Below are 24,538 nucleotides of genomic sequence, written 5' to 3' on the forward strand. Positions count from 1 at the left end.
TGGGAAAGAAATAACAAAACAAAAGGAAAAATCATGATGAAAGAAAAAAAAAACAAAATAAAAGGTGAAAATAGTATGTTTCAATTTGCATTCAGTCTCTGTAGGTCTTTCTTTGGATATGGATAAAATTTTCCATCCAAAGTCCACTAGAATTGTTTTAGATCACTGTGTTGCCGAGAAGAGCTAAGTCTAATCATCACATAATTTTGTTATTACTGTATACAGTATTCTCCTGGTTCTATCCTCTTCGCTGAGCTTCCGATCATGTCTTGCAAGGCTTTTCTGAAATCAGCCTGATCGTCATTTCCTATAGAACAATAACAGTCCGTTAACATTTATGTATCATAATTTATTCAGCCACTCTCCAACTGATGGGCATCCACTCAGCTTCCAGTTTCTAGACACTATAAAAAGGGTTGCCATAAAAAATTTTGCACATGTGGGTCCTTTTCCCTCCTTTAAGACCTCTTTATGATATAAGCCAGTAGTGACACTGCTGAATCAAAAGGTATGCAGTTTGATAACTTTTTGAGCATAATTCCAAATCGCTCTCCAGAATGGTTGGATCCATTCACAGTTCCATTAACAATGTATCAGTGTCCCAGTTTTCCCCCATTCCCTCCACCTTTTGTCATTATCTTTTCCTGTCATCTTAGCCAATCTGACAAGTATGTAGTGAAGATACAGCATTTTAAAGTAACCATATACAATGTTGCAAAATGCTAAAGTGGTTATTGAGGAATGAAAGTGACTTGTCTAAGGTCCCACAGGGGACCAGGGACAGAACCAGTTCTCTTCTGCTTCTAGCATGCCGTGGGACTACTTGATACAGGGGAAATAGCTAGTGTCTCAATTTCTATGGGTAGCAAATTCATTCCCTTAAGAAATAAAAGCCTGGGCTTCTGGGGAGTTTGGTTGGGCAGAACCAAGAATGATGGGTAGAAGTTGGGAAAAGATCAACTGAGGATCCTATGAGAGTTGCCCACACATGGAATGGGCTGCTGTGGGAGGGAGGTGGTGAGTCCCCCATGATTGGAGATGTCCAAGCAGATCCTTGTGTTTAAGAGGAGATTCCTGGGCAAATATTCCTGATCTTTTCCTCCTATAGAGTTTAAGCATCTTGAGGGGAGGGATTATTGCTTTTTTTGTCTTTGTATTCCCAGCATTAGTCCAGGTTGGACACATAGTAGGCTTGTTGAGAGCTTGTTTATGTAATATATTATAACAAATACTATTTGATTGATTTAATGTGAGACCAAATAAAAGTTGCTATTTCCTTATAGAAACCCTTAGGACACACCTGCATATTCCTTTCTTTTCCAAGAGATGATGGATGGCAGGCCTTGATGTAAGTAAGGCTTCATAGGATGCCTTATGTCTGAGGTGGTATGGTTGGGTGGAGGGAGAGCAGTACTTGGGGCCAGATGCCCTGATCTGTCACTGGCTGTTTTTGTGACTCAGGAAAGTCTTTGCCTGTTTGGGCTTGGTGTTCCTTTTTTGTAAAGTGAAGTGACCTATCAAAGCCTGTCCAGATCCAAATCCATGATCCTATTCTAGAAACGGAGCCATGCACAGATCCATATATTGTCTCCATTTTACAGGTGGACAAATTGAGGTGAAAAGAATCCAGATCTCTGGACACCCAGTTCATCGTTTGTTTGTTTTTGGGCCACAAGGAGGGGAATTATGTAACTTGAGCTGTTCTTTAGGAAGCTAGGTCAGACAGTATGTGCAGGGTTCAAGGGAGTAAGAGAAATTAGAGCCAGAGAAGCAAACCAGGCATGCTCTGGGACATGAGGTCAATGGAGTGAGGACAGAATTTGAGAACGGAGAGGAGCATTGGAAACAATTCACCTGCTCCAAAACCACAAGAAATCATACCCAACAATGGCCGTCCATGACTTGCTTGAAGACACTAAGGGGGAGTTTAGTCCTGACAATTGGAGTTGTCTACAAGTGGAATGTGTTGTCTTGGGAGGCAATAGGTTTCCTTCCTTGGAGGCCTTCAGGCAATGTCTGGCAGCTACTTTACACCACAGGGAGGATTGTATGTGAAGTTCGTGCCTTGGGGTCAGAATACAAAGAGTTCTGAATGCCAGGCTAACCCATTTGGATGGCCCTACATTATAATTTTGTATCTTTTGTCATTCATGGCTGTCTATACATTCCAGGGGAACTGTGTTTAATTTTTATATTATATATCTTACATATTCTATCTTTATATTTGTTGATGATTAAGTTCATAAATAAGCAAAGAAAATTTAAATTAATGTTTAAGTGCTTGCTAAACCTATATGCTACTACAAACTGGGTCAGATCTTGAATTGTTTGTAGTAGGGCTCTGTGGAGCACTTCCTGAGTAGGGCACAGGTGTGAGAAAGGAGAAGAAAGATGACTCTTTGGGAGGAAAGGTTAAATCAGAAGTACATGTTATTACATGTACTACAGGGTGGCTTGGTGAGGACTCAGGAAGCAGAGGCCCATCCCCTGAGATGACTGGCTCAGTGGGTGAGAGGGTAGTGTTACGGAGCCCAAAATACAGACTAGCTTATGGAGGGATGGGCTCTAGTCAGGGATGCCCTGGATCCGAGTTCTGGCTTGTCCACTGACTTCTTGGGTTTGGGCAAATTCCTTCTTTTCTCGGTCCCTCAGTTTTCCCTTCTGTAAAGTGAGTGACAAACTCTGATCTCCTTCTCTTGTAGGGTGCTGTTGAAGATCAGGTGAGATTGGAGGTATAAAATGCTATTAAATCAAAGACTCAGCATCCAGGCTCAGGAGGCATCATCTGCTGAGATGCTCAAGGGAAACTCCCTGACAAGTCAGGGTCCATCTTTACTTGAAGATCTGCCATCGTAGCAAGTCACTCCCTTGTGAGGCAGCCCATTGTTCAGCTCAGAGAGAAACAGGAACTCCTTATCCTTCAGTCACTTGGCATCCACAGCCTCACAGAAGGCTTCAATTTTAACCCTGATGCCTGTTAACTTTGTTTCAGATTAGAGGGAAGAAAGCTGGATTATCTGAGTGACTATAGTAAATTCCTTGTTTTCCCTAAACTTAATTTCTTCATCTGTGAAATGGGAATAATAGTACTTGTCCCCCCTCTTAGGGTTACTGGAAGCAAAGTAACCTGTAAACTGTAATTCTGCTGTAAAATTAAATATCTAGTTATTTCTATTCTTGGTGGTCAAAAGGGGCTACTAGGTGAGAGTATGGAATATTCATGGCTTCTCAGTTGGAAGTGACCTTTACCCCTTGGGAGCCTCCAACATGTCATTCTCTGCCTTATTACTGTGAAGATGGCACACTCTCTAGTTTTATAGTGATTTCTCTCCTTGTATCCTCCTCCTCCTCCTCCTCCTTCTCCTTCTCTCTCTCTCCCTCCCTCCCTCTCTCTCTCCCTCCCTCCCTCTCTGTCTCTCTGTCTGTCTCTCTCTTCCTCTGTCTCTCTGTCTCTGTCTCTCTCTTCTCCCTCTCCCCCTCTCCTCCTTCCCCCCTTTCTCCCCCCCCTCTCTATTTCCCCTCTCCCCTTTCCCCTTCTCTCCTCCTGTGTTTGATAAGTGGAAGTCAAAAAGCTTTTTACTTTAGTAGCCACCAGTGTGGCTACTGAAACCACCAGCATGGGGGTGTCTGAAGAAAGGTGCCGCTTATTAAATATTTGCTAATTAAACGCAGAAATTAGTGAATGAACAAAAGGATTTACGTGAGTAAATGAATCACGGAACAAAGGAACAATAAAATAAGCCAACGAATGTGGTAATTAATAAGTGCACTCAATAAACGATTGAATATATGATGAATGGATGAACCAGTAAACGAATGAATAATGCTTGGAGAAACGTCAGAGCAGACCCTAATGAGAGGGTTAATCCTTCCCCTCTCCCCGCCTCCTCCCCCTTAAATCGTGTTAGTCTAGCACGTTTTCCTGGCCAGAAAAGCTTGAACTTACTGACAGCCCTGTTCCGGTCTGACCTGGACAGTCATCTCTCCGCCCTGGGAAGAAGTAAAGCTAGCAGACTGAGCTTCTCCTCCAGCTGGAACCCTCAGGCTCTTAGGAAACCGTGAGTAGTTCCCGTCCCCCGCACTGCAGAGGAGACAAGCCCACCTGGCCTCCAGGATGCTCCGAGACAGGCTGGACAGCGCCATTGACCTGGAAAGGCCAGGGCGACTGCTCCCAAGGAGTCAGGGGCAACCGAACCTGGGCGGGCGCTGGACCGCAGGCGGATGAGGGAGGGGGAGGGGCGCAGCCGCTAGGATTGGCCGGGCCGGCGGGTGACGTCACGGCCGCGGAGGCAGTAGAAAGTTGGCTGGCTAGTGGAGGCCGCAGTCTGGCCCGTGCAGGCTGCTCTGGGGCGAGTTGGGCCCCGCGGCTGTCCTGGGCTGCCGGGCTCAGCGTGGTTTACTCCCTGAGCCCTTGGAGGCGGACGCCGGATTTAGGACGCTGCCGGGCAGGGTCCGCAGCCATGTTCCAGCAGGAGGGAACCTGGGATGTGTCTTTTGCAGGTTCGGGCTTCGTGGGGCTCTACCACGTGGGCGTGCTGGCCTGCCTCAAGGAGCGCGCCCCGCAGCTGCTGCGTGGAGCCCGCCGCTTCTACGGCTCCTCTTCAGGCTCGCTGTGCTGCCTCGCCATCATCACCGACAAGTCCATGGGTGCGTGGCTCCTGCAGGGGCAACGGGGCCGCAGCCAGACTCAGGGGCAGCTTGATGGGGTTCCCGGCTTGGGGGGCGATCCCCGGCCTAGGACTCGGACCGCATCGCTGTCCAGCTGTGCGCCCCACGCAATGTCTCCTTTCTCTTAGAAAGGGGAGGGCGCAGGAGCTCTCTAAGGCCTCTTCTCAGTTTGTAGGGCAGAGTCTGAAGCTCTGGGTCTGAGCCCACGGTGATCCCGGGCATCCTGCAGCTCCTGGAGCCTGCCCCACCCCAGGACAGGAATCTTTGAAGTGGTTTCGGGATCAGGAAAGCTTAAACCTTAAAACCTGGCAGGAAAATGGAAAGGGGGGGGGCGGGAAGGAGATGGAGAGCAGGCTGGAGGCTCTCTGTGGGGCTCCCCAGACAGAACTGGAAAGAGCATCTAAGAGCATTCCTATCTCCCTTGCCTGACAGAAGGGTAAACGGTGGCCCAGAGAGAAGGGAAGTGACTCACACAGAAGGAAGTTGTGGAAGGCCGGCTTCTGGGACGTCCTGGCCTTCGCCTTTTGAGAATTCTTGCGGGGAGCAAAAGGAAAGCGGGAGAGGAGCTTTCTGTGACCCCCAGCCCCGCCACGTCTGGGCCAGCTCTCAATACTGGGGGAGGAGATGCTGAAAACACAGATCCTTGTCTGAAATCATGGCCTGGGCCAGAGAGGAGGTTGTGGTGGCAAACTGGAGGGAGGAGGGAAAGAAACTTTGTTATAAGAAGGGAAGGAGAAGATGGGTTATCTCCGTGTGGAGATAACTCAGATTTGTTCTTTTTTGCTTCAGAGAGAGGAACTATAAGGACCGTGTGTCTTAGGGTGTAGGGCAGAATTGTAAGGAGTATATAGGTGTTTGTGTGTGAATGTGAATGTGTGTTACTGTGTGTATGTGTTAGTGTGAGTGTGTATGTATGTGTGTTTGAGTTAGTGTGAGTGTGTATATGTGTATGTGTATGTTAATATGTGTATGTATTTTAGTGTCAGTGGGTATATATATATATATATATATATATATGTATATGAGTGTGTGTTAGTGTGAGTGTATGTGTGCATTCATATGTGCAAGTGTGAAGGAGTTGTAGAGAGATTCCTAACAACCTTCCTAAACCAAGACTTCCCAATAATTAGAGTTGGCTAACATGGGATAGGTTGACTCCAAAGGTAGTAAGTTCCCTGTAACTGGAGGACAGAGGCTAAGGGATCACTTGTTGGAGATAGTGTAGGGGGGATTCCTAGTCATCTGGGAATGAAACCAGGGTGAGCTTTGTGTTCTCTCTGAGGTGAAAAGTCTGTGAGGCTACAAAGGAGAAAGCTTTAAGACAGAAGCTCATTGATCTCAGAGCTGTTATGTTTTGCAGTTTGCAGAGTGCATTCTATATAACAGGCACTGTAAGGATCATTGAGCCCATTTTGTAGATAATGAAACTGAGGCTCAGTAGGAAGAAGAAATTGTTTCCAGTGACACTGTAAGTGCCAGAGCCAGGACTCAAATGTTGACCCCTTGGATCAAAATATGGTGTTCATATGGTGTTCATCTTCTTTCTCTATGCTGAATTTCAGTCCCATAACTGAGAGGGGAAAATGCTTCTAAACACCCTCAGTGCTTTCCTTCCCCTCTTCCCATCTGAGATTTCATTAGTTTTAGAATTCTCAGTGATAGTGTTCTCTTTACTGACATAGAGAGGCCCAGGCTCACACAGCTAATATGTGTCACAGGTGGGACTTGAACCCAGGTATCTATTCTGAGACCAGCCCGCTATCCATTAGGCAACACTGTCTCTCCTTCTTCCCTTTTCTTCCCCCAGTGCAAAGTTTCACTGTTTCTGTCTTTCCTTCTCCTCTCTCTCTTTCCTTCTGTCTCTGTCTCTGTCTGTAGTTGATAAGCATTTTGTAAACTCTTACTATGTGCCAGGTACTATGCCAAGAGCTATGGTTGAAAAGAAGAGCAAAAAACATAATCACTGCCCTCAGGACAACTGGAAAATACTTGTGCAGTATTAACAGATAATGTCTGTGGGAGGGAAAGGGGGAGGATGAGGGGAGCAGAAAGGCTTTGTGCAGAAAATGGACTTTAAGCAGTGTCCTGAAGGAAGCTAAACATCCCCAGAGTCCTCCAAGCTATTGTTAATCTATTCTCTTTTCATTTAGATTTTGTCATCTTTATTTAGGATTACCTTGCCCGTTCTGGGATGAGAGTGGTATGGTTTTTATTAGGATAGGGATAGGCTGGACATGATGGATCTCGATTTTGGGAGTTCTGAGATACAGTAGGGCTAAAGCTGATCAGGTGTGAAGTTTCTCTCTCTCTCTGAGGGAGAGGATTAAGCTTTGGGGTGGGGGGGGGGGGAAGGTGGAGAGCAACATACCAGGCTGCCTAAGGAGAGAACAATTAACTGGCCCAGATCAAAGCATTTGGAATCAGGTCTGAGTGTGGTCACTGTATCTCCATTTTGGGTGAGAGAGAAACTCAATGTGGAAAAGGAAGGGGAGGGAAGGAGAAAAGAAGGGGAAAGGCGAGGAAGGGAAGGGACCACTAGAGAACGGGTCATGGCCACCCTCCATCCCACCCACCCTCTCAAGCCTAAGGGAAGGGCTGCTCTTTCCCCCCCCAGATTTCTGCTGTTCCAACCTCCTGGACATAGTCAAGGAAATCCGGGAGAAAAGCATCGGCATCTTCCACCCCTCCTATGACTGCATCAGCTTTGTGAAGCGGCGCCTCGAGAAGCACCTCCCTGACAATGTCCATGAGTTAGCCTCCCAGAAGGTCGGCGTCTCCCTCACCCGGTGGCCAGATGGGAAGAATGTGATTATCACCCACTTTGCCACCAGAGATGAGCTCATCCAGGTGAGTCTCTGTGCCTGAGTTTGGCTCAAGGTCCCCAGCAAAGACAACAGCAGATCAGGCAGCCCGAGTGTAGCCAAGCCACGCTGGTTTGGGCCTAGAGATCTGGCTTTGATCCTAAACTCTGCCACTGACCAGGCCTGCGCACTTTGAGCATCCTTCCATGCAGGAGTCTGGCTAAGCGATTCCAGCTCTAAATCCCTTGATTTCCCCAGCGGCCTCTGGAGTGGGCCTGGAGCATAACAAGACGTGCTTCATGTGGGGATGACCATCCCTAGAATCTTTGCCTACCCTGTGTCCTTGCATTGAGAGGATCTTCCCAGCCTGCTTTGGGGGAAATATCCAGTTTGGCTGGAGGCAGTCGTGTGGTAGGGCAGCAATGTCAGATAGAAAGGAGGATCGCATCACTGTACCCAAGGATACCTGGGTGGATGCAGTGACTTAGGAAACCACATTAACATTATCATGTTTTGTAGCTGGTTTGGGGCCAGTGTTACAGTTGCATGAGGTATCCTGCTGGGTCCTTCCTGCCTTGGGTTGGGAGGTTAGACAAAATGATCTTCAAATCCCCTTTCAAGTCTATTAAATTTAGTTTTTCACATTACATTCTTGCTATGTGCAAAGTGTCATGCATTTTGAAGGAAAAGCCAGACAATCAGGATGAAGAACTTCCTCTCAAGTAACTTCTAATCAAACAGAAGATACAGATAGATACAGAAGAAATTGAGCTAGAGTTCTAGGAGGAATGCAAGAAGGGAATGATCACTCTCAAATGGTCAGTGGAGCATCCTGGGCCTGAAGGGAAAGAAGGGACTTCAGCTAAAGATGGCATCATGAGCAAAGGTGGATGAGCAGAGATGGGAAGGTCAGGTTTGACTGGTCTAGACAAGGCAAGGAGACTGGAACCAGGAAGTGGAGGGCTTTGACTGACATAGTCTTCTAGAAGCCTTGGGGAACAACTGATTTCTCTTGGGCTGGGAATGACTTGGTCAGGGTGATGATTTTGGCAGCTGTGTGGAAAGGGAACAAACTGGAGGCAGGGAGAGCAGGTAGGAGCTGCTGTCACAATCCAGGTTAGAGGGGGGAACTGGAAAGGAAAACAATGCTTTGATTAGGAAGGAGGGGACAGATATAAATATTGATGGAGGAGGACTTGGCAACTAGATGGAGGTGAAAAAGAGGGGTAAAAATATAATCTTTATGTATTTTATATATTAGATATTTTAAGATGGAGAAGGTGAAACATTAAAGCTGATTTTGTTTGTGAGCCAGGATGATTGAGGAGACAATAGTGCTATCAAAGCAGAGAAGGGAGTGGAAAGACCATTTTTTAGGAGACCAATTCAATTTGGGTAGAATTTGAGGAACAAGTGAGGAAAAGCAGGGGGTGTTCTGAGGTATGGGACAGGAGATCAAGAGAGACTAGAAATGGAGGAATCTAGAAGCCATTGGTATAAAGGGAATGTACCAAGCAAGGGGTTGGCAAAGGAGATACATTCAGGAGGAGAACAGAAGAGATTGTTGTTTGTGCTTCATTCTCGAAGAGGACCATGACGTGAGGGATGTGATGCTGTGATGTGAGAGTGACTTGGACTTCAGTGAGGGAGGGGTGTGTGAGGTCATCAGCCCCGCTGTCCCCTCCAAATCCCTCTGGGCCCAGGGGCCAGATATTGATCAGGATGACAGGGCATGGCCCCGAAGCGATGGAAGACCTCGACCTTTTAAAGCTAAGGTCTTCCAGGTCTCAGTTTGATTGAAGCAGCACCCATTCAGTGAGTGATCAAGGCTACGTAGCAACTGAGGCAAAGAACCTCTTTCACCTAGTCCAAAAAAATGTAAATAAATATATAAAGAAATTAATCTGGGAGGGGAAGATCCTCAGGGTTTCTGACCAAAGCAGAAATGATTGCTATTTACATTCAATCTGAGTCAGTCAAAACCCAAACAAAGACCAAATGGCCTTTGGGGCTTGGCCAAGGACCTATTTGTGGCCAATTAAAATCAGATTGGTTTTGGTTTAAGACCTTGACCTTAAGAGAGAAATATAGGGGCAGCTAGGTGGCACAGTAGATAGAACACCAGCCCTGAAGTCAGGAGGATCTGAGTTCAGTTCTGGCCTCAGACACTTAACTGTGTGACCATGGGCAAGTCACTTAACCCCAATTGCCTCAGGAAAAAAAAAGAGAGAGAGAGAGAGAGAGAGAGAGAGAAATCCAGCCAGTAACCCCCCCCCCCCAAGATATCTTAGAGGAAATCAGAGGTACAAAAGAGGAAAATAATGCTTTTAAGAGCATTTGTAGATAAGGGTATGATACCCTCTGGGGAGAGAGGGTGGGGGAGGGAGGGAAGAAGCTCACAGCTTTACTCACAGTTTTTGTTGTTTGTCCTTTGTTCTCAAAGAGGACCAGGACATCAGGGAGTCAATGCCATGACATGCAAGTGAATTGGATTAAAGTGAGGGAGGGCTGTGCAAGGTCATCTACCACAGCGGAAACAAGAGAGCAAAATACCTCAAGAATATGACCTACTAGGTGGAGTGTGGTCAAGAAGAACAAAGACAGAGAAAAGACCATTGGACCAAGCATCAAGGGAGTCCTTAGTGATGTGGAAAGAGCCATCCTGGTGGGATGGGCAGGTTAGGAACCAGGTGACAGGAGGCTGGAGTGGGTGGCAAGGGAGAAGGCCATGAGTGTATAAAGTTTTTATAGCCCTTGGGATATAGTTCCAAATTGTTCTTCAGAATGGTTGGATTATTTCACAACTCCACCAACAATGTATCAATGTCCTAGTTTTCCTACATCTCCTCCTACATTTGTCATTGTTTTTTCCTATCATCTTAGTCAGTATGAGAAGTATGAAGTGGTACCTCAAAGTTATTTTAATTTGCATTTCTCTAATCAATAGTGATTAAGAGCTTTTTTCTATGACTGTAGATGGCTTAAATTTCATCATCTGAAAATTGTTCATATACTTTGACAATTTCTCAATTGGGAAATGACTTGTATTCTTATAAATTTGACACCATTCTTCATATATTTTAAAAAGGAGAACTTTATCAGAAACACTAGCTGTAAAAACTTTTTCTCAGCTTTGTATTTCCTTTTTAATGTCGTTTGTGTTGGTTTTGTTTGTGCAAATCCTTTTTAATTTAATGTTATCAAAGTTGTCCATCTTGCATTTCATAACATTCTCTTGTTCTTCTTTGGTCATAAATTCTTCTTTTCTCCAAAGATCTGATAGGTATATTATCCCTTGCTCTTCTAATTTTCTTATGATATCACCTTTTATGCCCAAATTATGTATCCATTTTGACCTTATTTGGGTATGGGTTGTGAGCTGTAGGTCTATGCTGAGTTTTGGACATATTATTTTCCAGTTTTCCCAGAAATTTTTGTGAAATAGTTGAGTTCTTACCCCAGAAGCTGGAGTTTGGGGGTTTATCAAACACTAGATTGCTATAGTCATTGATTATTGTATTGTGTATAACCTAACCATTGATCCACTTTTATTTCTGAGCCAGGATCAAATGGTTTTGATGACTGCTGCTTTATAATATAGTTTTAGGTCTGGTACCGCTAGGCTATCATCCTTTGTTTTTTTTCCCATTAATTCTCTTGATAATCTAGACAAGCAACTTTGTAGGTAGAGGGAAGAAATGATTTATCTAGCAGGCAAAGAATCTGTTTTCTTTAGTTTTCTTTAGAAATTGGTTTTTATAAAAGGAAAGGAAAGGCTGACTCTACTGGAGCATCTGGAGCTAGGAAAGGCTCTTAGAAGTCATCTAAGGCTATTTCCCAAACTTTTTTGGGATGAGAAAAATAAGGCACACTCAAGGAAAGAGATCGACTGAAGGTGATAGCAATAATAAGTAATAGAGCTGAAAATCAATCAATTCATCCATGAACTGACAAGAATTAAAGTGCCTTCTTCTCTGGGTATACGAAATTGAAACAATCCCTACCCTCAAGAAGCTTTCATTCCATCTGGGGATACATATTATTAACCAAATATGTACAAAATGTCCATATGGGGTACTCTCTGTTACTAATCAATCTACCATTCAATTCATCAATCACCAAGCTTTTATTAGGTGCCAAGTGTGCCAAAACAAAAGGGAGAACACCACCTGCCCTACAAGATTTAGCATCCTTAAAAAAAATTATTTTATTGTCAATCCATGAAAGAAAACGAACATTTCCACAGTACATCATAATGGTTCCAAATCTACCATGTACAACTTGCTATTCTCTCCAAATGTACAACAAAGCTAGCATGTAAATGTGGTTTTTAGAGGCTGGGAGGAATCAGAGAATGGTCTGGCTTCCCCTTGACCTTCCAGTGGTAACAGAGTTCATTTCCCCCCTTCTTCTCCTTTCCAGGCAGTCCTCTGTAGCATATATTTCCCCTTCTACTGCGGCGTCATCCCACCCCAGTTTCGGGGAGAGGTAAGTCAGCAGGGACTTTTCCTACCCTCTTGAAGAGCTCTGGGGAAAGATGGGAGGAACCAATCACACTGGACTTGGGTTCAGAATTCAGGTGCCGATTCTCCGACTTGCTAGCTGTATGACTCTCTCTGGGGATAAAATTGTCCCTGAGTGAGCGGGGTCCCTTCCAGCTCTGAAGCTGTAGGCTGGCTGGCTACATGACTTTAGACAGTAATCACCTGTGCTTATAGAGTACTTTAAAGATCGCAAAGCCCTTTCCATGTCCTCAGGAAGGGAGGTGCTGTTATTCTCCCCTATTTTGTAGATGAGGAAACTGAGGCACAGAGAGAGGAGGAGTGATTGAGGCAGGGTTTGAATGTGGGGTCTTCCCATCTCCAAGTCCTACACTCTTCTGGCTTCCCCACTCTGGGACTCAGTTTCCCCATCTGTAAAATGAGGTTGGACTAGATGCCTCCTGTTCCATTATCTGTGAATGTGTCAGGAAGGGGTTTGAAGCCCATTCTTGTCCTGAAGTAGCTTGGAATTGCCTTAGGAGAAGAAAATCACTTAATATTCTGCATTTACTTAAGCTGGGTAGTGCTATTTTGGGGCGCTAGAGGGAGCCATAGTGCAAAGAGTGCAGGGACCTAGATGGAAAATTTATCATTCTGAGTTCAAATCCGACCTCAGACACTCCTCATTTGTGTGACCCTGGGCCAGTCACTTAACCCTGTCTGCTTCACTTTCCTTATTTGTAAAATGGACTGGAGAAGGAGCTGGCCAACCACTCCAATGTCCCTGACAAGAAATGGGTCATGAAGAATCAAATGGGGTTGAAACAACCCAATGACAAGAGCTAGACAGAGCTCTAGAAGAGAAGGGCTCGCTTTGTTTTTGTCTCAGTGCTGAGCACAGTAGCTGGTGTAGTGAGGCGTTTAATAAGTGCTTGTTAGTGGTTACATGAATAAACAAACGGACGTGAAGAGAGCAGAGGTCGCTCCTGAGATCCAGACACCCCTCAGGTTTCTTGGCTGTGACTCTGGACAAGATGCTTTCCTTTTCGAGCCTCTGTGTGCTCATCTGCAGTTGGGGCCAGTAATGCTTGTGTTACCCCCCTGTTCCTCTGTCAGATTCCAGCAGGCAGAGCGTGGGAGGAGGGACTCGAGAGGGGGTAGGGGGGAACCATCTCCGGGCATCTGCCCTTCAATCTGCCCTTGTCTCTCACCGTCCCTCAGCGCTACGTGGACGGAGCTCTGAGCAACAACGTGCCCTTCACTGACTCCAATGCCACCATCACCATCTCCCCCTTCTACGGCTCTGTGGACATCTGCCCCCAGAGCACCTCGGGCAGCTTGCATGAGCTGAACCTCTGCAACGCCAGCTTCCAGATATGTGTCAGGAACTTCCACATGGGGTTAATGTCTCTCTTCCCCCCCGAGCCTGAGGTACGCTCCTGTTCTACTCTGATCCAGCCTGGAGCCCCAGGGTTGGGCAGGCTCAGTTTGGTCTTGGCAGCGGGCTCAAGCACCAAACCCGGCTCCAAGTAGCTGTGTGACTGTGGGTGACCTTGGCCACGTGGCTCCCCATCCTGAGATCTCAGTTTTCCCTCTTGTCAAATGAGGAGTTTGGAAAAGTTTGCTCCAGAGTTAGGAACCCTGCTTGTGCCTCAGCTAGTTTAGGAAGTTTGTTCCACATGGATGGGGACTCCTGTCAGAGTTAAAGAGCTTTCTCTCTCTCTCTCTCTCTCTCTCTCTCTCTCTCTCTCTCTCTCTCTCTCTGACAGACAGAGATGGAGAGAGAGAGAGAGAAAGAGAGACATAGAGAGATACACAGAAAGAGAGGATGGGAGAGACACACAGAGACAGAAAGGAAGAGAGACACAGAGAGAGAAAGAGGAAGAGAGAGAGACACAGAGATAGAGAGAGAGAGACAGAGTGCACCTAGGGGAAACTTGGATGGTGACGGGTGGGCTGGAGGAAGCCTCTCCATGGGAAGAAGAAGGGCGGCAGGAACTCCTTCACGCTGGGGGTGTGTTTTCTCTTCCATTTCCCAGCCTGACCACAGGACTGACCCTGCGGGAAGGGTGAGGGCTTTGTGGGCGTTGGGGGGAGGGGGGACACAGGGCATTTAGAGCAGAATTTCTGCTGGGGTCCGTGTCTCTCCTCCATGGTGGCTCTGGTGCCTTCTGTTTGCAGGAGGTGGCAGATTTCTGCAGACAAGGCTACCTGGATGCTCTGAGGTTCTTGGAGAGTCGAGGTAAGTCTGCTGAGGTGGGCCTTGGGAATGGAGCTCTCCCTGGCATAGGCAGTGTCCCATAAGGGAGAGAGTTGTTAGCATGGGCTGAGTAGATGTGTGCAGGGCAGGGTGGGCAGTTGGTACAAAGGAAAACGCATGGGTCAAATCCCTCTCTTGTAACTGGCAATCTTGGGGAAACACCCGTCCTCAGTTTTCTCACCTGTAAAACGAGGGGACTGGACTGAGCCTTCCAGTTCTAGAGCTTCACTTGTACACCTTGGCTCTGACCCCAGCAAGGACTTCACCTCTAGTCCCCTTATAAAAAGGGGGTCTCCCTGACCTCAGGGGGATATTGTAAGGACCATACAAAGTGCAGTGTGAATGTGAGCTAGTGTTAATTGGTCACTTTTATTCCTTCACTAGCATCCCCCCTTGAGGGAACAAAGTTTTCCAACCACAACAATTCAGGAAAAAAATTCTGAAGGAGGAGGAAGGGATGGGGTGTTGCAATCTGTATTAATATATATAGGGAGAACTCAGTGATAACATTGTAGCTATTTGTAATATGGAAATGATTTTTTAAAATTACAAACATCAGGATTCTTCCTGATCCATGATATTCTAGGAACAGGGCTGTTCCGAACATGGTCTTCTTTCAACTTTGATAATGATCTTTCTATAAGAGTGGAGATAGTCTTGAGATGGGAGTCAGGAGACTTCCTAATAATCAGAGTTGTCCCACAGTGAAATGGACTGCCCCAAGGGGTTATGGGTTTCCTCTCCATGGAAGTCTTCCAGCAGAAATGAGATGACCACTAGTCAAGAAAGACATAGAAGAGATTCTTGTTCAACTGTGGGTTAGACAAAATGGCTTCTGACAATTCCTTTCAATTCTGAGATTCTGCAATTCTAAGAAGTGCTTTTGGGTCTAATCCCTGAAAGTTGATCATTCAGGCTACCTGAAGACCTCCGAGTCCTCTGCAATTGTGTGCAACTGATTTTTCTTAAGTCTTCCAAAGCTGTTTATCTTGACAATACTCTTACTGTGTAGATGATTCTCCTGGTGCAGCTTACCTCATTCTGCATCAGTTCATACAATTCTTCCAAGGTCTGAAGGTATTTTCCATTTCATGACTCCTGGCAATTCCCATCTTGCTTGTTCTGGGTTTCTAGAATCTTCTTTGTCCTAACAATGGTCACTCCTTCTGTGGTGCTTCCAGGGCTATTCCCTCAATGCCTCCTTGTGAGGTAGGGGGAACAAGAACGGTCAGCCCCACTTTGTAGGGAAGAAAAACCCAGCCCAGAGAGCTCAAAAACACTTGCTCCAAGTCATCCAGTTTATTAACAGGAAAGATCAGGCTTGGATGCAGAATATCTGCTGCCAAGTCCAAAGCTCCTTTTGTTTTTCTACAATTCAGACTCTGTTCAAATAAGGACTAGAGAAAGATATCCCTCCTGGATGCGAGTGTTTTTGGTCGCCTTGAACCCATCACTTCTCCAGCTCCTCCATTTCATCCCCTACATAATGAAGAAGTTGGAGCTAGGTGGCTTCTAAGTCTCCTTTCAGCTCAGAATACATCATGCCAAATCACAACCTCTCCAAGCCTCAGTTTCCTCATTTGTCAAACAGGGAGAGCAAGTCTTAAACTACAAGCTTCATAGAAGTGTTGTAAAGGGATTTACGAATCTTAAAAATGCTCAGGAGACAACAAGCTCCACTTCATGCCCTGGACCCTGCTTTGCATGTCTGCTTCTCCATAAATGTGTGGGTATGCACATATATAATTCTAAAACCACAGTGTTCTGTTCAGACTGGGAAGTCTGCTTCATAGTATTTTTCCTTTGGGTGACTGGCATATTATTTTTCATCTTTTCTCTTTCCTCAGGTATTACGAAGGAGGGAGTCATCACAAGCTTATGTAATGGGATGGCCTCATCGTCTAGCTCTGTAATTTGGCCAGCCAGTAGTAACCAAGGAAGAAATGGTGGTAGTGAGAAAGAAGGAAAATCTGGAGAACTATTTTTCAACTGGAAAGTGCCCAATGTGTTGGTCAGAGACATAGCACAGTTTGAGCTTCTGTCACCAGATCTTGAAGCAGGTAATACTAATTCACCCATCCATCCATCCATCCATCCAGTAGAAATCCATCAATCAATCAATAAGCATTTACAGTGGGCAGCTAAGTGGCAAAGTGAATAGAACACCAACCCTGGAGTCAGGAAGCTTCCTCTCTCTAACATTTGGGCTCAGACACTTACTAGCTGTGGCCCTGAGCAAGTCACTTCACTTGCTTGCCTCAGTTTCCTCATCTGTAAAATGGACTGGAGGTTCTGGCAAACCATTCCAGTATCTTGCCAAGAAAATCCCAAATAGGATCAAGAAGAGTCGAATGTGACTGGAATGACTAAATAACAATGACGATGAACATATAGTATATACCAAGCACTGAGATGGCTTTCAGGGACAGAAGTACAAAGAATGAAATAATCTGGACTTGAAGTTTTAGAAACCTCTTCTGGGTTCAAGTCTGTGTGCCCTGTGCAGGATACCATGGGGTCACACAAGTTGTTAAGATCTTCCTTCCTGTCCAGGAGCTTTTCTTTTTTCTGAAAGTTCTCTCCCTGCTCTCTCCCCACCCCCCCCCACCTTTCTAATCACTCCTACTCAGCCTCCCTCTCCTCCCTATTTTTCTAAATGGGAATTTTGTCCTTGGGGATTATTTTTGGCTTAAGAGGTACTCTGGGATCCAAAACCACTGAATATTTTCCCCTGGAGGGTTCAGGGCCACCTCCAACTTGATCCGGCATACCCTGGAACCTGCCCACGTTCCTTCTCGCTGTTGCTGACAGAATCCTCCTAGTACTGCCTTCATTCTTTGCCATTTATTCTACTTCTCAAATCTCTCCCACATTTGTTCCCTATTCTCTACTTCTACTGACAGCACCTTTAATTTGGTCTCATCACTTGGCAGAATTATTAAATTAACCTATTAATTCAACTCCATATCAACAGGGTTTTCTCTCCAATCCATCCATTATATACTGTTCAAGGAATTATCCTAATTCACAGTCTTGATCATGTAACTCTTCAACTTAAAAATCATCAATGGCTCCCTATGGCCATTGAAATCCTTAGCTTGCCAGAAGAAGATTTTTATAATCAGGTCCCACTGTGATCTTCCAGCATTCCTTCCTTTTCCCTGCTTTATATGTTCTTTATTTCAGCCAAATTGCCCTGTTCACTTTTTTGGGAGTTTTTTCCTAACATATTATTTTTGAGGGATAGGGACTAGACCTGTGACCTTGATGGGAGAGGATGGGAAAAAATTCCCCTACCAAAACCTCTCATTCTACAACATATTGTCTTAGGAGAATTAGCAGGGAAACCACCGGGATGTCAAGGGACTTGCTAAGGACATCATAGCCTTTGGTGTCAGAAATGGGACTTTACCAGGGTCTGTTACATCTCTCCTTGAATTCTGCCCCAGATAACTTACTAGCTGTCTGATCCTCGGCAACCCATTTACCCTTTCTGGGGCTAGCTCCTCAGCTGCAAAAAGAGGGGGTTGGATTCCAAATCCTTTCCAGCTCTAAGACTTGGATCCTATGACCAGTCCATTCTTTTGCCATCTGCTAAAATTCTATTTGTCTTTTGAATCTCAGTTCAGATATCATCTCCCTGATAAAGCCAAACAGATTCCTTTCCTCTGTTCCCACTAAACTCATTTGCTTTTTCTCCTAGAGGACCATCCATAGCACTTGCCTTGCATCTCTCCTATGTCATACTTCTTGTGATGATTATATTATACTTCCTAATATTCCTATGAATAATGGTGGTAGAGGGGACCCTGGGTCTCCAAACCTCTGCCACCATGCTCTTTTGTTGGCAGCTCCTCTCTACGAGACTAGGAGTTGCCAGAACCATCCCAATGATGGTCAGGGGCTGATTACGCAATCTGGCTAAGCTTAACTGTCAGAGCTCATGATTGGGTGCAGGGAGATCCATTTTTAGCCATAGAAACTCCTGAAGATCATGGATGAAGTCATAAAGAGGTCAGAGAAGAGAGAACTCCTCACCCAGTAACAAGAATAATGATTGTTATTATCAGAGCTTCCCTTTCCATGATAGTCAGAGCTGAACACAAGTGAACAAGTGACTTCATGGCACTAGGACTCTGGAGAATGAATGGGTTGTATGGGATGACCTCTTAAGTTCCCTGTTAGTCTGAAATCTAGGCTACTATGTCCAGAGAGGCACCATAAATATCATTATCTCTGTTTAACGGAAAAGAAAACTGAGGCACAGAATAATCAACGAGACTCCTTTGGGGATTGAGAAAGTATGGGGAAGAGCCCAGTCTATGGACGGTCTAAAAATGGCCATGACTTTGGGCACTTGTAAAGGGAATAGTTTTGTATTGAAAATGTTATGATGTATTCGAATGATTCTTGGTTTGACGTGCTAATTCCAAGTCTGTCCACTTCTTATCAAGTTTAGTGACTTTCCTAAGCTCTCTGAGCTACAGGAAAATGAGCAGGTTAGACTAGATCATCTCTAGATCCTCTTCAAGTCCTGACATTTTTTGCTCCAATGTTTCTCCCAGGTATGACCTTCCCTATTTTGTTTTATTATTTGCTATTGAGGCAATTGGAATTAAGTGACTTGCCCAGGGCCACACAGCCAAGAAGTGTTAAGTGTCTGAGGCCAAATTTGAACTCTGGTACTCCTGACTTCAGGGCTGGTGCTCTATCCATTGCACTACCTAGCTGCCCTGACCTTCCCCATTTTATAGATTTGTCCCAGCTTTTAGGGTCTAGACTTCTCAGCATTCTCAAATGCCCCAACATGTTGTTGTAGCCTTGAAGAAGTCATGTGAAAGACCCAATGGATTCTTTGCCCGATTTTCCCGATCGATACCTGGCCAAGTACTGACCTATACACTCCTGCCCTTCACACTACCTTTGGAATATGTGTACTTTAAAACTAAGAGGTGAGTGAGATTTTGTCGAGGGTGAGGGATGCAATGAGGAAGGAGCTGGACACTGCTTTTTTACAAGTAAGTTCAAACTTTAGAGACGGGTAATAATCATTTTTATTTCATGAATGCAGTAATTCCTATTTTGATCACATTTTAAGGTTTGTAATAGGAGAAGGATGGAAGACCTGTGAGTCACAGAGAGAGTCCAACAGGGGGTGGGCACCATACACTGGGAGTGGGTAAAGGCAACTTGGTTTTGGTGACTTTCTCCAAGGAGTTTCCACAGTGGAGTAGTGGCTGGTAGAAAATGGATGCTGAAGACCCAGTGCTGAGAATCAGCTGGTTGGCCCAGGGAGGTCAAAAAGTCTAGAAGTTATAGTCAGGAAGGGACATTAGGAAATATTCTTTCACCATAAAACAGAGCATGTTTTGAACTAACCCTAGAACATAGAATGTTAGGATGTAGAGCACATGACTTAGCTCAGAAGGGAGCTTAGAATAGGGGATGTTAGAACTGGAGGGGCCTTAGAACAAGGAATATCAGACTTGGGAGGGAGCTTAGAACAGGGGATGGCAGAGCTGGGAGGGGCATAGAACGGGATAGCAGAGCTGGGAAGGAGCTTAGAGAAGGGGATGTCAAAGCTGGGAGGAACTTAGAGAAGGGGATGTCAGAACTGGGAGGGGCTTAGAACAGAGGATGTCAGAGCTGGGAGGAGCTTAGAACAAGGGATGCTTTAGAATAAGGGGTGTCGGAGCTGGGAGGGGCCTTTAGGCTTTGTCCAAGCACCTCTTTTTACAAATGAGAGAACTGAGGCCAGAGAAGGGTGCTGGCTTTACCTGTCCATGCTCCCCGAGGCTCTCATGCCGTTGTAAGCCTTGGGGAGGGGGAGCTCACTATTAACAGTCTTCACAGATCTTTGGCCACTTCTGTATTAGTCTTCTCCAGGGACTGATTCTTCTTCCTCTTTTCCAGGCTATAAAGCCTCCATTCCTTTAGCCTTCATTCATCTATCTGTCTTCCCATCCTCCCCAACGTATTAAGAGGGAGCTCCTTTCTCACAGCCCTGACATCAGATCTGCTAATATCCCCTTTGTTGTAATCATGGCTTAAATGGCATTTTCTCTTTTAAATCAGAGGATCATACATTTAAAGCTCAAAGGGACAGTATATAGCACTATATTTAACTCCCCTCATTTTACATGTGAGAAAACTGAGGTTGAGTGGGGCTAAGTTACTTGCCCAAGATCGCACAGCTTATAAGTGTCTGAAGCAGAATTTGAAGCAATTCTTTCTGCTTGCAGGCTTGGTCTTTTATCTACTGCTGCTTCCCTGCTGCTAACTCCCAATCCCTTCCTTTTACAGGATAATTAACTGGATTCCAGAGGCCCCAGAAGATATCCGGTGGATGCATTGTGAACTCAAGAAATTTGGGGGGTTTGTTTTCTCTGAAGTGAAAGACAGATTGCAGGGGTCAGCTTGGTAAGCGGGGGGATGGGAAGCTGAGTCTGCCAGACCAAGGCGTGATGGCTGAGGGCTCCACCTTCTTTCTCATCAATTTTGGGATCTAAATCTGACATCTTGTCTTACTCTGTCAATTTACAAAGGAGGAAACTGAGGCTCTGAGAAGGGAAGTGACCTGCCAGGGATCATACAAAAAGTCAATAACAGCTTATTTTACTCAAAATCCATTGTTCTTTCTTTTACACTACTATAAAATCTCTCTCCCTTCTGACTCTCCCACGGGAGACATTACTTCAAATTCTCTTCCCTCCTCACCTTCCCCACTACCTGCTGATAGGTTTGGGGAATTCCATTGTTTGGACAGTGGCTGACTTTGATACTGATGCCATCATCCCTTGATGCCCAAGATTTCCCAAACACCTCCCCCATCCTCAAACTGTTCCCTTACAGGGAACCAAGAGGGGGCTGGAAGCACAGGTTCTTGCATCCAGAGCTAGAAGAGACCTCATAGATTGGGTAACCAAATCCTCCACCTGGACAGGAATCATGTCTTCATTAATGTAGAGTCTGGCACACAGTAGGCATTTAATAAATGCTTATTGATTGATTGACTGATAGATCCTAAACAAGTGTCTATTCTGACACTTGTATTGATGGGAGGGAACTTTGCACCACCTCTCTAGGCAGACCTTTCTACTTTGGAGCAGCTTTGGTTTCTAGGAGATTTTTTTCTTTTCGACCCACAATCTACTTCCCTTTAATTCCAGCCTTTGGTTTAAGTTCTGTCTTCTATGGCCAAGAAATACAAGTAAGAACTTGACAGGAGGTCATTTCCCCATTTTACAGATGATGCCCATGAATAAAGCCGCTGGTGGCTAAGGGCTTAGACTTCTGGAGTCAGAAAACCCGAATTCAGATCCTGCCTTTAACCCTTGCTAGCTGTGTAAACCCAGGCAAGACACTTCACATCTCCGTGCCTCAGTTTCCTTATCTGCAAAATGGGGAGAATGATCACCCACCTCCTAGAGGTGCTATGAGGAAGAAATATGATCATATTTGCAAGCCTCATGGTGCTACATCAGAGCTAATAATTAATTACAAGTGGCAGAGCTGGGACCAGGCCAGCTGGTCCAATTGTATCTGGGGCTCCCTCTGAGCTCTCTGCCAGCTCCTTTTACTCACTCTTGCCTCTACAATACCCCTTCAGGTAAAGGAAGGTGGCAGATTAGCCTCCAGGTTAGCAGCTGGCATGTGCCAGTGTGAGGAGAAGCGGCTTGGAAGGTCACTCTACACATCTTCCAGTGTCTGAAGGGTTCAAGGCAGACTGGAAAGGGATGATGGGATAGGGGTGGGGAGGGAGAGGAAGTTGCGGAAAGGTGGAATTATATGCTTCCATATAAAGGCAAACTTCCTAACAATCAGAGTTGTCCAAATCTTAAAAGGATTGTTTTGGGAGGTGATGAGCTCCCCATCACTGGTGATTCTTGCTCAGGTTTAGATTGGTCTGGAGGCTCTTTGGGTTTCCTTCAGATGCTGAATCCATTTAATTAGAATCCCAATAGACTGAAACTGTTGGATCTGAGGGCCCTTCTTTTCTTTCTAGGTTGCAGAATTTCTCTTCCCCTGGTTCCTCCAATGCGATGCAGTCTCTCCCTCCCCAGTCAGACTTGTGTAAATATGATCACTCCAAGATGCACATTTCCTTGGCAGAGATTGTTTTGCCACCCCAACCACTGAGGGCATGAGCTGGCTGATAAGATAGTTCCTGAATGGAAAATGGTGGCAGGATCTTTGGAATTACTGTCCTTCCTTCTTTCTCAGTTCCTCCAGCCATGGCCAGAGGACAGCCAGAGTTGGGAGTGCCTGTCAGGCCTGGCTCCCGGGGATGCAGGCTGGATGGACGGTGGGCACAGTTCTCTAATGTAAGGTGTTCTGGAGCATACCTTCTGTTCATTGGGTTTTCTAGGCCTAGGTCTGCCCTCATTAGGGTTTCATAGTACTTGGAGGCTGAAATGGACCTGATCTGATGCTTGGAACATAAGAAGTGTTAAATAAACACATAGGTTGGTTAATGAATGAATCTTGTTCTAGTCCCTGATCCTTCCCTGCTCATGTCACTCCTCTGCTCACATTTCCAGATAGTCTTGACCTACACAATAAATTTCAACCCCCTTTGCCTGGCACTCAAAACCCTCTCCTACCTGATTGAATAGGAGCTGTCCAGCCTTATCTTATGTGATGCACTCTAGCCAGGTCCTACACAGTTTAGGAAAAACAGAGATTTTCAATTTCCCCAGATATGTCCTATGCTTTTCCAACTTACCTGCCTTTATTAACCCTGTTTCTTATGCATGGCATGCCAGCCCCCAAATTCTGTTGTTTAAAAACCCAACTCAGATGTTGTCTCCATGATTCCCCCCAGTTAGGGAAATTACCCCCCTCAACAGAATGCTTTCTTTGAACCCCCTTTATAAGAAAAGTCTACATAGGCACTGCAGCCTTCCTTGAAGAGTACATTAGGTGGGAGAAGGCAGGCTTTCCACAAACTGCTCTTTTTGAGGCAATTGGGGTTAAGTGATTTACCCAGGGTCCCACAGCTAGGAAGTAACTCCAGGGCTGGTGCTCAAATAGAGCCATCTAGCTTCCCCTCAAACACTGTTCTTTAGGATACCACATCTTTAGCATCACAAACTGCCTGAAAGGTAGAGTGCATCTAAAATGCTACTGCCCTTGGATTAGTGATTAGAAAATCCCAATGCTCAGTAAAGTGAAGAAACATCCTTCTCTCAACAAAGCAATCCCTGGGCATATGTTCAAGTTGGACAAGATTCATTGAAAAGTTACATGACAGATAACGGTGTTTGGGCCTCAGATGATTAATATCAAGTGCAACATAAAAGTGCATACATGGCATTTGGTGTCATCATGGAGGAAGTCTAGCACTGTCCAGGTTGAAGATGGATCAAGTTCTTTACCTGTCCCTATTCACAGAAAACAACATGCTGATAGTAGGAAAACCAAGCCCAAGAATATACTGCTTAGAGATTCCAAATTGAGATCTATGAACACTCAAAAAAATTTGGCCTGATCATCCACACTGGAAAAACCAACTGGATGAAAAATGTTTGTTGCTCAGACTGTCCTATGCAGTGGATGGCCAGCCTATACAATTGGCTCATGGATATGTATACCATGGATAGATACCATAAATGGTACAATGAGCTGGACTGCCTAGATTTTCATCTAGGGAGGAAGAGGGAAGGAAGCACAACCTTTGGGAGAGCTCATAGTCCTTTAAATGACTTCAGCTTTCTTCCTGAAACAAAAGTTTCTTTATGTCACTGACTCTGCATGACTTTGAATCACAGAATCCTATATGTGGAAGAGATCTTAGAAGCTATTTAGTTCAAACCCATCAATAGCTTCAAACCCATCATCTTACAGATAAGGAAACAAAGGCCCAGAAGGATGACTAGAGACAATGCTCTTTTCACCATGCTACCAGGCTGGAGTGACTGAGGCTTTGCTTGGAGCAATGAGTTATGGGATAACACTCTCTCCTGAGAATAGAAGTTGAAGATCAGCCAAAGATAAATGGAGAGCTATGGGATGGACATTAGTAAACAGCAATATATTACAAAGAATTGCACAATAGAAGTGGTGGAGAGGATGCCATTGGGGAAATGTACAGTGGAAAGAAAGGATAGGCCAGCCATGGAGTGAGAAAGAAGGATAACAGATGAGGAGCCCATGTGTTCTACTGCATCTATGTAGTGTTAGAATATATAGAAAAAAGCCTTTCACAAGCAGGATGGACTGAACAGATTTACAGGATGCTAAAAGCAAGAGTCATACCGGATGGGCTTGAATAAATGAGTATCCTCATTAAGGAAACCACAATCCATTGATGTATCAAAGATAGTGTC

At 45.2% G+C, this 24,538-nt stretch overlaps 1 protein-coding gene across 1 annotated transcript; it reads left to right on the forward strand.

The window, feature by feature from the left end:
* The first annotated feature begins 4,381 nt into the window (after positions 1–4,381).
* PNPLA5 (patatin like phospholipase domain containing 5) lies at positions 4,382–23,191 on the forward strand. The gene is made up of 9 exons (XM_031937899.1): positions 4,382–4,647; positions 7,283–7,515; positions 11,892–11,957; positions 13,172–13,381; positions 14,132–14,192; positions 16,058–16,270; positions 19,030–19,162; positions 20,514–20,630; positions 22,216–23,191. Exons 1-9 carry the CDS (start codon positions 4,461–4,463, stop codon positions 22,355–22,357), a joined length of 1,362 nt encoding a protein of 453 aa, XP_031793759.1. The 5' UTR covers positions 4,382–4,460; the 3' UTR covers positions 22,358–23,191.
* The last annotated feature ends 1,347 nt before the right edge of the window (positions 23,192–24,538 follow it).

This window comes from Sarcophilus harrisii, chromosome 5, assembly GCF_902635505.1.
Source record: "Sarcophilus harrisii chromosome 5, mSarHar1.11, whole genome shotgun sequence".
In the NCBI taxonomy this organism is placed as follows: Eukaryota; Metazoa; Chordata; class Mammalia; order Dasyuromorphia; family Dasyuridae; genus Sarcophilus; species Sarcophilus harrisii.

What these genes read in the sequence shown, in the direction of transcription:
- PNPLA5 (XM_031937899.1), top strand. Translation starts at nt 4,461, where the DNA reads ATGTTCCAGCAGGAGGGAACCTGGGATGTGTCTTTTGCAGGTTCGGGC. An exon ending in GTCACCAGATCTTGAAGCAG is followed by an intron (nt 16,271 to 19,029) that starts GTAATACTAATT and finishes ATGTTGTTGTAG; the next exon opens with CCTTGAAGAAGTCATGTGAA. An exon ending in GTGTACTTTAAAACTAAGAG is followed by an intron (nt 19,163 to 20,513) that starts GTGAGTGAGATT and finishes TTCCTTTTACAG; the next exon opens with GATAATTAACTGGATTCCAG.